The sequence below is a fragment of the Pneumocystis carinii genome (genome assembly GCF_001477545.1).
Source record: "Pneumocystis carinii B80 chromosome Unknown supercont1.1, whole genome shotgun sequence".
In the NCBI taxonomy this organism is placed as follows: domain Eukaryota; kingdom Fungi; phylum Ascomycota; class Pneumocystomycetes; order Pneumocystales; family Pneumocystaceae; genus Pneumocystis; species Pneumocystis carinii.
In genome coordinates, this window is record NW_017264713.1 from 395,349 (window position 1) to 411,152 (window position 15,804).

The window sequence follows — 15,804 nt, forward strand, 5'->3', positions numbered from 1 at the left end:
ACGTTGCCATGGCGACAGTCACGTGAAAAAAGAAAGAAATATATAAGAGGATTGAATGAATTGAAGTAAAGAAATATTAAATCTTATTGCGTTCATAAGAGGGATCATTAGTATAGATTTTAAAAGAGAGATACATAGCAATTAGCGCAGAAATGCCGCTGATTTGAAAGATCCAAATAAAACTATAGTCCATGTTATCATTACATTTTATAATATCTTCGAATTTTTTGTAGCCAGTTAATTTAAATATAATACCAACCATGATGATGCTTAATACTTGTGGAACGGTGATGAATATATTGTGAACACCAAGAATTGTTCCGGATCGATGTAATTGATTATTAGAAGAAAGTTGAATAGCAATGAGTGAAAAAGGAGCCCAAAGAGTGATTGCCCTGTATAATATTATAGAAAAAATAAAAAAAAATAAAAAATAGAATATTACCAGCTAAGTCCACATAAAGCTATAATAATGGTTGCCTGAGTGATTGATTTTACTAGTATGGTTGAAAGCATGCATAAAGTAAAAATAAAATGACCAAAAGTCCATAAAAACTGAATGTTTATATTTTGTAAAATGTTATAAAATTTTAATCTGAAGATATATTTGAATAGTTTTTTTCCAGAAACAAATAAAGGAAAGAAAAATGTTCCGAATAAAGAAATAATAGAAAAAAGCAAAAAAGCAAAAGATCCATATCGAGTTGCTTCTTCTATTAATAAATATTCTTTCTCTTTAGTATATAAATGATCTGGATATTTTAAATATTTATTACAATATTTTTCAGCGTATATTTCAGCTACATATGTTGTCCCCTTTCATCCAATAAGTATCAATTTAATTTAGCTATAACAAAAAAAATCTTACATAAAAAAGAATCGGAAACCTTAAATACCATTGAAATTAGTTCTTTATAATATAATATAAATATAAATACCATCCTAATATTATATTAACTTTATTCATTCAATTAAATAAAATAAATTTACCAATCCATGCAAAAAATTGAATTATACATATCCAAAGGATTTCTGAAGGAAGTGTTATAATAGTAGAAAAAATCGTTTTAAAAAAATTAAATAAACTCTTCCACCATGGTATCTTTTCAAATTCTGAATCTCTATTTAAATAAATACTAAAAAATATACAAAACTATTAAATAAAAAATACCTTTCCATAAAATAACGTTTTTCCTTTGCTACAAAAAATGTAACCGCCATACATACAATTAATACAATTGATCCAATAACACTAAGTGCTTTAAATTCCGTATTTCCTAATGCTGGCGCAATCTTTGGTAAATTTAAATATCCATTTAAATATCCAACTACATTAAAAATTCCAATCATACGACTTGCCCATGCATTTGCCAAATCTTGTTGAACCATAGGAACCATATCAATAATTAATGCTCGACTACTTGCTTGAACTTTTAAATCATTAATTCCCTTCTTTACATATATATATATATGTAAATATACATATATATAAAAATATACCAATATTAATAGAAAAATCAAGAAGATAAACAATAATAATAGATACAATAATCGTCATATTTTTCGCCACCTTTTCATGCCCTGAAAAAAAGAAAAATGCTATATCTTTAAAATAGGCCAATCCTATTAAACTAATAACAACGCATAGCGTCCCTACTACAAGAAATGGCCTTCGTCTACCAAATTTACTCCTTGAACGGTCTGAAAAGAACCCAATAAGAGGCTGTATAATTATTCCTGTTAATGGTGCCGCAATCCATACAAATGATGTATAATGCTTAGTTAATCCTAATGAAAGAAGATACGGCGTTCCTTCCCTTATATAGTATAATATAAATATCTTTCTACTTCTTACCATATCCCAATTCAATAGACCCTATCTTATAAGCTATATCCTATATATTATATATACTTACATGTAAGCTGTAGACCCCCTAAAACCAGCGTTAAAAAAAGCAGATAAAGAGTCCCTCTTAATGGTGGTTCTTGAGGCTCTTCAAGAGGCGGAGAGGCGTTAATAACGTCATCAAAATGGTCTTTTGACGCATTTACATGGGCATACAATCCGATCATGGAGATCGAGATGAGGAGGAACGACACGGCAGTATGGGGAAGAAGGAGTAAAAGTGAGTAAATGAAGAAAAGAATGGTATTTTTACAGTAGGTTTAACGCATATAGAAACAAAATGGAGCATAGTTTTTATGAAAGAAAGGGAAATGAACAGTTGACTAGTTGGGGACTTTTGATATTGATGGTTTTATTAATAATGGCGCTATGGGTATCATATTATTTGCAAGATAAGAGAGTTAGAAGCATGCATGAGACAGTGATATCTATTTTATTGGGTATTTATGTATTATTTATAGAAGGAAGGGAGATATATATGTATATAGGAATGATAGTCGGGGTACTTATTAAAGAAATCAAGAATACAGATATTCAGAAGATAGTTACGTTTAACTATGGATACTTTTTTAATCTTCTTTTACCGCCAATTATATTAAATTCAGGATATGAGCTTCATCAAGTATAGAAGAGAAAAGAAGAAGAAAAGGTTAAAAAAAAGATAGGAACTTTTTTTTAAGAACGCAGGAGCTATATTTACATTTGCATTTGTTGGTACGTTTGTATCAGCGGTTATTACAGGGTATAAATAAGAGGGAAGAAAATAATTTCTTATAAAAACAGACTTTTGATATATTTATGGGCGTTAACAGGCCTAGAACAGATAGGAATTTCATGGATTGAGGCACTAAAATTTGGGGCAACGATTAGTGCAACCGATCCGGTTACAATTCTTTCTATTTTCCGTACATATAATGTAGATCCTACATTATATACAATTATTTTTGGAGAAAGTTTATTAAATGATTCAGTTTCAATAGTTATGTTTGAGTTAAATTACCTATAATGTGAATGATATGAAATTAACTTTTTTTAAGAACATTACAACGTTTTTATAATAAGGAGATGAGTATAATTGATGTTTTTATAGGAATTGGAAGGTTTTTTATAATATTTATAATATCTTTGACCATAGGGATCATAGCGGGTATTTCTATAGCATTATTACTGAAATATTCGCATCTTCGCCGCTTTCCATATATAGAATCATGTATTATTACACTAATAGCTTATTCATCTTACTTATTTTCAAATGGATGTCATATGTCGGGTAAAATCTATCAAATAGATGATATTTTGTAATATGGAATAGGCATTGTTTCTCTTTTATTTTGTGCAATTACATTAAAACATTACGCCTTTTACAATATGTCTATACAAACACAATTTTCTACAAAATTTTTGTTTAAAATATTATCTCAACTATCAGAAAACTTTATTTTTGTTTATCTTGGGATATCACTCTTTACACAAGAAAATCTTGTATATAAACCATTGCTAATTTTAGTTACAATGGTAAGTTTTACAAATTTTTAATTCAATTAACCTAAATTACAAGCTTTTTGTTTGTATTGCTAGATATATATCTATATTTTCTATTTCAAAGTTGATAAATATGATTATAGAATCATACAATATTGTTTTTTATGAGAAATTACCAACATCTTATCAATTTATGTTATTCTGGTCAGGATTAAGAGGTGCTGTTGGTGTTGCACTTATACAAGCACTTGAAGGAAAAGAAGCAAATACCTTTAAAGCAACCATATTGGTTGTTGTTGTTTTAACTGTTATTATATTTGGAGGTACAACACCTCAAATGCTAGAAATTACAGGAATTCGTATGGGAATTACTAATTATCAAGATGATTATCATATGGAGAGCTTTTATAACGAAAATCCTTCACTAGAAGAAACCATATATGACAGATTTCAATACAGAAAATCAGGTTTTTCACCCAATTCTCATAAAATAAACCAATATACATATGAATCAGATCAACATTCAAGACAATTGGATTCTTTTAATGTATTATACCATTCTGATAGTTCTTCTGAAACACAGGGAAACGAAGAAGATAATACTAATAGGGAATCTTTTGATTCTAACCTTTTTTTCCCTACTGTCACTGAACCAGCAAAATTAGAAGATATTTCTTATACATCTTATGAAATGACAAATGAAGACATATCTACAGATAAGGATAAACTATCTACATCAAATAATCATATAAAATGGTTCAAGAACTTTGATTCCAAAGTTCTTATGCCTTTAGTTGTTGAAAAAGACATTTTTTCAAAAAAAAAGAACTACCAAGTCTAAAAAAAAGGAAGAAATGGGGAAAAAACAAAGAAAAACATCCTCCATGAAACAAATAATAATCATTAATCATTATCAACTTCTTTTTCATAACATTTAGGTAAAATATTGACCTTATATATAACTAACATTTTTTAACACAAATTGGTTTCAAAAAAACATAAAAAAACATGGAACTAACAAAGACATGTCTATACAAAAGGAAAATACAATGATATTATTAAAATTAAACCAAATATTTTTTACTCAAAAAAAATACATCATTTTTTACACAAAATCTATCAAAAGACTCGTTTTATTCTATTCATTTAGGTAACAACGCTTTATTCTAACGCTTTAAAATATACCCTTTCTTTATCAACATTATCATATATATTCGCCTCATCGTCGACAGCTTTCTCTATAAATACCAGTCGATCCCCCAAAAATTTTAAAATTTTTCAAAATGGTGAGTTAAAGCGGTGGTTTCAGGAGTAAAAGGGCTAATGTTTATGACAGGGCAATGTTCAGTCAGGAAATAACGGAAAACCCTCGAAACAAGAGGATCAGGAGAAAGTCTGTGCTTATATAGATAAATCAAGGAAGAATTAACGTTAAAAAACAGAAAAAAGAGTCTAAATATGAGCCACTGGTTATGTCTACACGTATAGGAAGGAGATATAATAGAAATAAGGGGCCGGATGCATCATATAAGTTTCCAATGGTATATCCGACGACAAGATGTCGTTTGAAGCTTTTAAAGATGGAAAGGATCAAAGATTATTTGTTATTAGAGCAGGAATTTGTATCTAATCAGGAGTTGTTGAAGCTTGATTCTGAAAAAAGAGATCAAAAAGGCGAAGAAGAGGATGATGATAAGCTTCAAAGTTTAATTGGAAGTCCTATGGGGGTAGGAACGTTGGAAGAGATGATTGATGATGATCATGCAATTGTATCATCAGCTACGGGGCCGGAATATTATGTTTCTATTATGTCTTTTGTAAATAAGGATTTACTTGAGCCTGGATGTTCGGTATTATTACATCATAAGGCGGTATCGATTGTTGGGGTGTTAAGTGATGATATTGATCCAATGGTATCGGTGATGAAGTTGGACAAAGCACCGACGGAGTCGTATGCGGATATTGGGGGGCTTGAATCACAAATTCAAGAGATCAAAGAGACGGTAGAATTGCCATTAACACATCCTGAGTTGTATGAAGAGATTGGAATTCGACCGCCTAAAGGAGTTATTTTATATGGTGAGCCAGGGACGGGAAAGACATTATTAGCAAAGGCGGTAGCGAATCAAACGAGTGCAACCTTTTTACGTATTGTTGGATCAGAATTAATTCAAAAATACCTTGGAGATGGACCAAAATTTGTCCGAGAGCTCTTTCAAACGGGTAATTATTTCTTGAGAAAGAGATTCAATGAAAGAATAACATTATTCCAGCACAGGACAATTCACCGTCTATCGTATTTATTGATGAAATCGATGCTATTGGGACGAAAAGGTATGATTCAACATCATCAGGAGAACGAGAAATACAACGAACGATGCTTGAACTTTTAAATCAATTGGATGGGTTTGATGATCGTGGAGATGTAAAGGTAATTATGGCAACAAATCGAATTAATGATTTGGATCCGGCATTAATACGGCCCGGAAGAATGGATAGAAAAATTTTGTTTGAAACACCAGATCAAAATACAAAACGTAAAATCTTTCAGATTCATACGAGTAAAATGAATCTCGGGGATGATGTATTAATTGAAGAGTTTATAACAGCTAAAGATGAAATGAGTGGCGCGGATGTAAAGGTAATAGTTAAGCTATACATAAAGTTTATTAATATATATATATATATAGGCAATTTGCACGGAAGCTGGTCTGCTTGCTCTTAGGGAACGAAGAATGCGTGTAGTTGCCGATGACTTTAGAAAAGCTAAAGAACATGTATTAAAAACCAAACAAAAAAATATACAAGGCGAACTTTATATATAAACTTGTGTTTTGTGTAGAAAATGGCTCAATCAAATCCTCATATACCTAACTTGTACGTATTTTTTTAATCATTGTCTCTTAAATACAGGATAATTTATAATATTCAATAAAAAAAAACAAAATCAAATTCAATCTATTTACAAATCATCTTTTATATTCATAAAAAAGCTCATCTACTTTTAATCATTATTTAAAATTCAATATCTATGCTACAAATCTTGGTGAAACGTTTCTCCAATGTCTAACCGGTCTTGTATCTTCTAATTCTACGGCATACCAATATGCTTTTTTAGCATTTTTTAAATCATTCATTTTTTCCCAACTCTCTCCTAATAAAAGCCATGCTTCTGATGAATCCCAACCAGAAAGTTTAGTCACCATATCTAACATTTGTTCTGCTCTATCTCTACAGGACTCATATTTCTCTCCTTCCAAGTCCAAAAAAACTTTACTCAATCCAATACTAGCATCTATATGATCATGATCTTCTAATAAAGCCCATTCAAATCTCCTAGCAGCATCTTCCAATTTATTTAAATAATAATAAAAGATACCCCACTTAATAAGATTAATTGATATAAAAAAGAAGAAATAAAACTTGCCTGAGTATGTACATCAGGATGAAACAACCCAATTTTTTCTGCCTCTTTAATAGACATTAAAGATTCATTCCATCTTGAAGCACGACAACATAAAGATGAAAAAACTAACCATATCTTCCTTAAACAACGCTTGGATATTTTCTTTTGTTCTTTTTTTAAATAATAATGATAAGATTCAGATTGTTTAAATGATGAAATCCTATTTTGATACCCATTTTCTAAAGACAATTGACTAATACGAGAAACATTCAAATCAGAATGATCCAATGATGAATATTTATGTTTTAATTTCAAACTTAAATCATGAATATTACTATCTAAAATATTCAGATATATATCAAGTAAAAATACAGATACCTACTTAAAGAACAAAGAGACATAGATCTTCTTGAAGGATTAAACAATGGCAATTGACTAGAAGTATATCTTTGCAAAAAAACATGACTTGATAACCGTTCTTCAAATGACTTAATCATTACTTCTTTATTTTCACTAAGAAGTACAGAAGAAATAGTTTCCATAGGAGCTGAATCCAATATTTCAAAGACAGGAAAAGGATATTCTGTCTTAAAAACTTTTCCATAGAAATTAAAAATGTTTTTATACATTTCAATAGCAACATCTATACCATCCCTTGCCTCTAAGAGTGCACAAAGTGTAATCTTTATCTCAACAAGGCTTTCAAGATCTTTATAATCTAAATGAGAGAAATTACCCCCTGTTTCAACACCTGATATTTGAATTGCAACCTCACAAATCTGAATAGCTTGACTATATTCACCTCTAGTAGATAATAAAAGTGAAAGAAGATGAAATGATTGATACAACTTATATTTCTGAGAAACAACATTCTTAATTGTTAAAATTGCATCTGTTATTTCCCTTTGTTCAGCATATTGAAATGCCAAATGGTATAGACTAGATTTCTTATCAGGAACATATTCCAAAGACTTTTTAAAAGCATTAACAGCATCTTGCTGTATAGACGGCCTCTCAGAAGCTTCATAAGCTATAATTATATTCAGTGTTGAATCAATTATTTCAAAAAATGATACTTTTCATAGATTGACAACTATATGTTATTCCAATTGCCTCCCAAATATCACTAATAATTTTACGGTGCTTTGAAGGTTCTAAAGTATCCAATGCATGACGTAATTTCTTAGAAATTACCAATGCCTTCTCAAACTATCTTATTAATTTAGTATTCTTAAATAAATATAATCCTACATCATTATAATGAATAATATATAACTTTATCCCATCTATATAAGTCTCTAGAACCGTAATATCATCATCATAGTCCTGTCCAGTGTCTTGTTCTATTGTCTCATTTCTAGATAACATATTTTCTTGACGAAAAGGTGAAATTTTAGCTCTTTCAACCAATTCAACATATAAATCAAATGCACAGCATGCCTCGTCATAGTTCCTTAGGAAAGTTAAGACCTCCATCAAGTACCGTATAAGACGATGAGACTTATATGTTTTATTGATGGCATAATAGATGGTCTAACCCATTAAATCTTAAAAATAGAGAAAAATATAAATTACTTCTACAATTGCTTCTGCATAATCCAATCCCTTGCCCGTATTCTTCCAATTCATCATAACTAGATCCACATATTCCAAGATAATACCATTTAATTTACCAGCTTTAGGAAAATTAACAACTTGTGTTAATAAATTCCTATATATAGGCTCTATTTTTAGAATAATAGGCTCTAACTCTGATAAAGAAAAAGAAAGATCAGAATCTTCTGAATTTGATGGCTGATCTTTAGAACTATCACATGAAATACTATTATTCAATAACTCAGAAAGTAACTGATAATAAAAGCGACATACAGCCGCAGAATACAACTCCTTCTTAATTAGAGATATAGAATTATCTAAATATCCTGATTTAATTGAATTATATGGACTAAAAATATAAATTTGCTTATAAATCAAATTATAATCACATACTCTGACTTTAAGAGTAAAAGACATGACCTGTAATATATTATATCAAGCCATTCCCGCGACTTTTCAGGAATTCTTCTATGTTTTATCTGTTCTATTGCATAAACTGCTGATTTATACGTCTCAATTGCTAATGATGCCTCATACATACATTCTTGAGACAAACCTATCAATTACTTAATAAAATTCAATATTTATACAACAAAAAACCTTTAATAACATATCCTTTGATTATATTAAATAAACAATACCCTGAACTCTCTAAAATTGATGTTATTTCACAATATGAACTTATTGTCTCCAAAGCACGACTATATTCCGATTTTAAAAAGTAAATATGACTCAAAACAGTACGCGCATGCTATCCATCCCTCTATAAGCCCATATATACCCATATTTCTCCTATTTACCAGTTTTTCATGCTGTGTTTCAACTCCATTCAAAAATTTCATAATTATCCCCATAATCTCGTTCAAAAACCCTTCATCAACTACCGACAACACATCATGAGCATCAACAAAGATCTTCCCAAGGATTTTATCCCTTATATCCCCCTCTTTCTCCGCTTTTGTCTGTTCTTCTAGACGATATTCTGCAAGCACAATTTCACACAAAGCTATCCCAATGACAATCAGAAAACTCCCTATCAATAATAAGGCTTTATACCCTCCTTATTAACGTCATGTTTCCTCAATTTACGCACCAATTCTGGTACATTTGACCAGACATAGCTGCACAGTGCTGCATCCAATAACCGCTCATATAAAACCGCTTTTTCCTGCAAAAAAACACGTCAGTAGGTTCTTAATGCATAGGATCGGGCTTACAGAGCGCATTTACCTGGTGTTCATCGGGGTTCATGCGTATATATGCGCCTGAACCATTTTTGTGTCGTCCAATATCGTGTATATGGGGGGCCTATCCGCAGCACAGGAGGCGCTGCTGCATGAGATTTTAGCAAAAATAACAGGAAATGAAGCGCATATACTTCGTATTTTCTCATTTTTATTGGATGATTTGCATTATTATCGGCCTATATGCTCTCTTTCACCGGAAGATGCCCTCTGGAGCCCTTGGCATAGACTAATATATACGCTGCTGCATGGAAAAAAGGCAGAACAGCGCTGGATTGGAGCATGTCTTGTTAAGATCAGCGTATGTCAGAACGGGGAAAGTTTAATTCACCATGGTACTGTATGGTGCCAGCGCTTAATAGCACTTATCAGTGTAAGCGGGAGTAGGGAAGATATGAAAAGGTTAAATGTATCAGGAAGAGGAAAAGGATACAGTGGTTCGACGAGCATGCCTTAGTTTTATCTATATTATGCTTTATTCAGAGGGAAAAGCAGTTTGTATGCGTTCATTTGTGACGCCATTTCTTGGGACGTTTTTAAAGAGCTTAATTGCACTTCCTAGCAGAAATATGCTGCTTACAAGTACATGTATACGTAGTATATTGGATATTATTGAGGTTTATCCGAGTATATGCAGGCCATTTGTCTCAGGAATTAGGTCTATGGGTGTTCGTGCTATAAAAGAGCATAATATGAATGAACCAGATGTTCAAAAGGGACTATTTCAGATATTATCAAGGTTACATCTTTGTGAATCAAAGGATTATGGAGGGGAGAAGTGGAATTCTGGAGTATTATCATGTATTTTTGAGTTACATAATATAATTGATCATTTTTTTGAGGAATCAGAGAATGGTTTAAGCTATAATGGAAGAATGGCATAGGACGAGCTGACATAGTGTTTTTTAGGGCGATATACATGTTCAAAGGTGTCTGAATGGGAGCAAGAAGTATTTTCAGAAGACTTTTATGAAGCAATTGAGCAAGGTTTGCATAGATTTGAAAAATACATGCAAATTATGCAGCAATATTTAAACCAATCGACTCCTTATTATGTAAAGATACCGTGTGGACAGCTTTTTTTCCTTATTTTTAAAGTCTTTGGTATAAATACAACATCAAATGTATATTTCAATATGGTTATGATGTTTTCTGATTTTAATAGACAAAATTGATATTAGATAACAAGGAGAAATCAGTATTGCTTATGAAAATCCCATATTTTCATTTGATGACAATAGAACTTTTGACTATTATGATTCAAATGTATATATACTGTTGATTCTATTGATGACTGATATAAGTAGTCTTGGTTCGAATATTTTGCCATATCTTTCAGGCTTAGTTCTTCATCTTAGTCGTCTCTTTTCTAGGGAAAAAGAATTGATGTAAAGTTTCATATCAAAATATGTAGAAACTAAATATTTGTCTTAGACCATTAAAAGTGTCTATATACAATGTTTTTAGCACACTTTTTCAGAATGTTGGAACGTCTTTTTCATCCAGTAAATTGATAGATGTAGTTATTCAGGAAGCATTAAATGATCTTAATGAACTCTTAACTATTTCACAACAAGTTTCTATATTGAATGATAAAAATGAGTCAAAGAAGAATAAGACATCAAATATAGCACTAAATAGTTCTAAATTTCAGAAAGGATATATGGAAAATGTAACAAAGGCATCATTGAACTTTATTTCTTCTGTTATAAGTTATTTGCCTTCAGGAATACTTTCTTCAGTTCAGAGATCACTTATAGACAAAACTATTATATCTGTTGCATTATTTCCTAGTCTAAGAAAGAGACTGCAAAAACAAATATATAATTCATTGATAAATAATGTTATTTCACCAGGAAATACACAAGCAATCATTTTGCCACATGTAATACGTATTTTTCAAGAAGCTGGTAAAGAAACAGACATTTTTACATACAAAGTAAGGAGTACATGTTTTATTTAATCAAAAAGCTCATAATTTTAAGATGAAAAACTTTAATCATATAAAATTTTTGACACTTGATGCTATTATACATCCTAGATTTCCTCCATTACAGAGGAGATTTAAAGAAGAAACATTAAAAGAAGAAGAAGATCATGGTAGATCAGAAATATTACAAAAAACTAATGAAATCTATCTTAAACATTTAAAAAATGACAATATATCAAATATGTCTAATATTTATCATATACAGGACAATTGTAATATATTAAAATCACAAGAAAAAGAAGTATTAAATATAACTCAAGATACAACTTCTCATTCTACAATTGAATCAGAAGAAAAGTTGAAATTTTCAAACAAACATATATTTAAAACTTTCTTAAATAATAATACACAAAACAAAGATTTATCAGAAAATATACTTCAACCACTAATAAAAACTATAGAAGAAGAAAATAATCTAAATACTATTCTAATAAGTAAAGAGAATGAGTCAGATAATTTATCAGATACTGAAATTCCTACAATTGTTATGGAAGATAGTAGTAGTGAAGAATAATCAAGATAATTCAATTCATTCATATCGAATTCAATTCATTCTCTTATATAGAGATCAGTTATTTCAGGAATATCTGTAATTTGCTTATTAAATATGGGAAAATCTTTCAAAACATCATCCCATGATATTAATCCTTCTGAAAGCTCTTTAATGACTCTCAATATTTCTTTTTCTGATGCTCTTATTTGTCTTGTTGTATCTCGTTCTCTAAGGGTTAAACTATGAAACATGAAAGAAGGCTAAATCACTTTTAAAAATATACCTTCCATCATTTACTGTTTGGAAATCAACTGTTATTCCAAATGGTGTACCTAATTCATCATTTCTTGAATATCGTCTACCAATTGCAGCAGAAGAATCATCAACTTTGTGAGATATCCCAAGTTGACGCAATTCAAATGCTAATCATCATTAATAATATTCATAATATCAATCTAATATTACATAATTTATCAATAATAGGATCAAATGCAGAATTATTACTTAATGGAACTAATAAACATTTGACAGGTGCAACTATAGGTGGAAAAGAAAGAACCTTCTAGTATTAATATGTTGATTAAACATTTATAAAAAGAAACTTACACAACGGTCAACATCATCAGATCTTATCCAATAAGAATGTTCAATAAGAGAATATAAAATCCTTCCAATACCAAAAGAAGGTTCAATTACATTAGGAATATACTCGCGAACTTTAAAAATCAATCTTAATTAATAAAAATATAGAAAGGTACCGCTAATTGTCTTTTTAACTTGTTCAATTGTAAATAATGATGATGGAATTTCAAATTCTCTTCCATCCTCTACTTTAACTACAATTCTACCTTCTGATGCTGCTTGATCACGATATCTTATTTTATCTTCATTACTCCAACTAGAAATAGCTTGTTCAACAACTTTTAAATCTTTTTTAAACAAAGGACCAATCTTTTTCTTATCTACATTAACAACCCATTCTGTAACCTCCATAGGCTTCGGTAAAAGCTCCCTAACAACAAGTTTTTCCTTTGTCTTCTCTGAATGAACTGTCAAATCATATGCTGCACGGTCTGCACATCCAACACACTCAATCCATCCCTATAATAATTAAAAAAGTTTAAAAAATTACCTAAAATTCACATATGACGTTAGCAATTCCGCATCCCAGCAATCACTAGCATAATGTGCCATTTCATTATTCATATGTTGTCTAAATCTAAGCTTTTCCTTGTTCATTCCAATCCTAATCAAGAATAAATGTATTCGTGCAAGAAAATATGCCAATGTAGTATTCTCTAAGATACCCTAACATACATTTATCCTGTTCAATGTCATTCTACACATCTTACTCTTGCTACTGCTTCTCCAATCTTCATCTCTATAACCTCTTCTTTACCAGACATTTGTATTTCCCTTGTTAAGAATTTCATTTTGACATTTTCTACCTCATTAAATCGTCTATGATCCTTATTCAAAGGATCTACATAGTGCTCAATCTCTGCCATTGTAAATTCCCTCATCCGTAATAGTCCACTCCTTGGACTAATCTCATTTCTAAAACTTTTACCTACAACCACTGATGCAAATGGCATTTTGCCATTGTTAAACTCTAAAAGCTTATTAAAGTTCAGGAATTGTCCTTGGGCCGTCTCTGGACGTAAATATCCTGTCATATTCCCTTTAGGCCCTATTTCTGTTGCAAACATAAGATTAAACCCAACTGGTCCCTCCATCCTAACATTTGTTGCCGGATTTCGAATATCATACTCTTCTATCACTCTAGAAAGTCCCTCCCCATCATACCCATCAATCTAGATCCATCAGAAACATATTTCTCCCCCATATATACCCTCCACCCTAGAAATAATATCTTCATACTCTCTTATTCGACTCAATGATTCATCTAATGTATCAAATTTCGTTCCAGAAGCTCCTCCTTCTACTTTCTCCCCTTCTAAACCTGATTCAACTCTCTTTTTGATCCTGCTAAGCAGGATCTCCTTGATTATATGGTCTGCACGAAATACTTCCCCTGTTGAGGGGTCTTTACACATCCAATCACGAAATTTACTAACATGTCCGCTTGTTTCAAGAACTTCATGCGGCGTAACAATGCTTGTACCAATTTCAAGCATATTCTCCTCATATACAAAGTGTTTTCTCCAGACATTCAAGATATTTTGTTCTAATGCCATTCCAGGCGGCCCATAATCATACAAACCAGAAACTCCTGTACCCGGTAAGAATATTCAGGGCTATTCCGAGCATTCTGAGCCAATACCTCCGTATATTTCATAGGATGGGCAGTAAAAGAACCTTTTCTTAAGTAGCTCCTCCAATCTTGAGCGACAAAACCCGGGATTTTCAGTATTTACGGCCATTCTCTTCGGAATAGGCAAACAAATGGAGCAGAGACGCGTAGAACCAAAAAAACGGGGTCTTTTTATGGGGTATATGCGCCTAAACCAAGCAGACATGCATTTTCCTGAGGTCCGGGGGGATACGCACGTCAGTACGGGGAGTCGGGCCAGAGAGGCAAGAGAGAGGCTAATTGAGGGGCAAAAACAGAGAAAAAAGAGGCAAACTGGGCTAAAAGGACATGCACAAGAAGGATATTAAAAGATCGGATAGCATATATTCGAAGAAAAAACGAGATCAAGGAGGTCAGTGGATGAGGAGAAAAGAGGAGAAAAAGCGGAGAAAACAGGGGAAAAAGAGCATTTTATTGAATAGAACGTCAGGAATAACATGGGAAAAGGATTTTGAAGGAAAAAAAACGGATACAATTGAGTCTAAAAGGGAAAAGAAAGAAAGAATTTTTGTAGAAGAAAATAAGGGAATATATGAGGAAATAAGAGAGAAAGAACTGAAACGGATTAAAGATCTGGATTATACGCCAAAGAATCTTATTATAACAGGAAAAAAATCGTCAAAAAATACGTATTTTTTCGCAAAAGAATTGGCAGGACTTTTTCCATATTCAAAGCTGGTTAAAAGGGATTCACAGCTAGGAATAAAGAGAATTACAGAGTACGGAATCAAGAGGGAATATACAGGTTTAATATTTGTTAATGAAAACCGGAAAAAACCGGGTATTTTTATCATATATATATAGATTATTGGCTAAACTATATATAAGATAGCCTTATTATTATTCATTTGCCATCAGGACCATCATTTTATTTTACAATATCATCAATTACACCTACATCATGTATTTATCGTCATGGACGAGCAACATCACATATACCAGAGCTTATAATTAACAATTTTACAACATATCTTGGGTTAACAGTGGAAAATATGTTTCGTTCATTGTTTCCAACACAAGCAGACTTTGAAGGACGTCAAGTAGTAACTATTCATAACCAACGGGACTTTATATTTATCAGAAGACACCGATATATTTTCAAAAATGATATCAAAGTCAGTCTTCAAGAACTAGGACCTAGATTTACGCTTAAATTAAGAAGACTTCAACGTGGTATTCATGATAGACATGCAGACAATGTCGTATATGAGTATAAACCCGGAGAAGAGAGCAATAGAACTCGTTTTTGGTTATCATAATTATTTAGAAGCAGTAAAAATATTACAAGTATAATCATCTTATTTATACAGGAAAAAACACACAATATATGTAGAATGCATTTCTATCTAAGAACAAACTATCTTACAGAAAAA

At 31.3% G+C, this 15,804-nt stretch overlaps 7 protein-coding genes across 7 annotated transcripts; 4 read left to right on the top strand and 3 right to left on the bottom strand.

Annotated features, from left to right (window-relative positions):
* Window positions 1-45: 45 nt before the first annotated feature.
* Window positions 46-2,093, bottom strand: T552_00186 (hypothetical protein). The gene is made up of 9 exons (XM_018368805.1): window positions 1,917-2,093; window positions 1,856-1,876; window positions 1,501-1,812; window positions 1,172-1,430; window positions 991-1,121; window positions 939-942; window positions 869-887; window positions 446-816; window positions 46-395 (listed from the first exon to the last, which is right to left on the bottom strand). Exons 1-9 carry the CDS (start codon window positions 2,071-2,073, stop codon window positions 77-79), a joined length of 1,593 nt encoding a protein of 530 aa, XP_018227661.1. The 5' UTR covers window positions 2,074-2,093; the 3' UTR covers window positions 46-76.
* A 93-nt stretch (window positions 2,094-2,186) lies between these two features.
* Window positions 2,187-4,229, top strand: T552_00187 (sodium/hydrogen exchanger 3; the record flags this gene model as incomplete). The annotated part of the gene is made up of 7 exons (XM_018368806.1): window positions 2,187-2,346; window positions 2,395-2,528; window positions 2,572-2,648; window positions 2,690-2,896; window positions 2,944-3,176; window positions 3,219-3,421; window positions 3,465-4,229. The coding sequence occupies 7 exons, from the start codon at window positions 2,187-2,189 to the stop codon at window positions 4,227-4,229; spliced, it is 1,779 nt and encodes a 592-aa protein (XP_018227662.1).
* Window positions 4,230-4,627: 398 nt separating this feature from the next.
* On the top strand, window positions 4,628-6,259 carry T552_00188 (hypothetical protein). The gene is made up of 5 exons (XM_018368807.1): window positions 4,628-4,674; window positions 4,725-4,781; window positions 4,831-5,611; window positions 5,662-6,029; window positions 6,079-6,259. Exons 1-5 carry the CDS (start codon window positions 4,672-4,674, stop codon window positions 6,211-6,213), a joined length of 1,344 nt encoding a protein of 447 aa, XP_018227663.1. The 5' UTR covers window positions 4,628-4,671; the 3' UTR covers window positions 6,214-6,259.
* A 112-nt stretch (window positions 6,260-6,371) lies between these two features.
* On the bottom strand, window positions 6,372-9,687 carry T552_00189 (hypothetical protein). The gene is made up of 11 exons (XM_018368808.1): window positions 9,608-9,687; window positions 9,447-9,558; window positions 9,191-9,396; window positions 8,991-9,141; window positions 8,784-8,946; window positions 8,370-8,739; window positions 8,046-8,327; window positions 7,871-8,003; window positions 7,177-7,824; window positions 6,816-7,132; window positions 6,372-6,771 (listed from the first exon to the last, which is right to left on the bottom strand). The coding sequence occupies exons 1-11, from the start codon at window positions 9,614-9,616 to the stop codon at window positions 6,418-6,420; spliced, it is 2,745 nt and encodes a 914-aa protein (XP_018227664.1). The 5' UTR covers window positions 9,617-9,687; the 3' UTR covers window positions 6,372-6,417.
* Window positions 9,652-13,732, top strand: T552_00190 (hypothetical protein). The gene is made up of 7 exons (XM_018368809.1): window positions 9,652-10,007; window positions 10,051-10,489; window positions 10,544-10,758; window positions 10,800-10,900; window positions 10,942-11,022; window positions 11,069-11,573; window positions 11,620-13,732. The coding sequence occupies exons 1-7, from the start codon at window positions 9,690-9,692 to the stop codon at window positions 12,136-12,138; spliced, it is 2,178 nt and encodes a 725-aa protein (XP_018227665.1). The 5' UTR covers window positions 9,652-9,689; the 3' UTR covers window positions 12,139-13,732.
* Window positions 12,128-14,547, bottom strand: T552_00191 (glycine-tRNA ligase). Its single transcript, XM_018368810.1, has 9 exons — window positions 14,402-14,547; window positions 13,977-14,350; window positions 13,470-13,931; window positions 13,261-13,425; window positions 12,876-13,218; window positions 12,724-12,833; window positions 12,583-12,676; window positions 12,401-12,539; window positions 12,128-12,357 (listed from the first exon to the last, which is right to left on the bottom strand). Exons 1-9 carry the CDS (start codon window positions 14,499-14,501, stop codon window positions 12,174-12,176), a joined length of 1,971 nt encoding a protein of 656 aa, XP_018227666.1. The 5' UTR covers window positions 14,502-14,547; the 3' UTR covers window positions 12,128-12,173.
* Window positions 14,548-14,675: 128 nt separating this feature from the next.
* T552_00192 (hypothetical protein) lies at window positions 14,676-15,736 on the top strand. The gene is made up of 2 exons (XM_018368811.1): window positions 14,676-15,212; window positions 15,260-15,736. The coding sequence occupies exons 1-2, from the start codon at window positions 14,720-14,722 to the stop codon at window positions 15,688-15,690; spliced, it is 924 nt and encodes a 307-aa protein (XP_018227667.1). The 5' UTR covers window positions 14,676-14,719; the 3' UTR covers window positions 15,691-15,736.
* The last annotated feature ends 68 nt before the right edge of the window (window positions 15,737-15,804 follow it).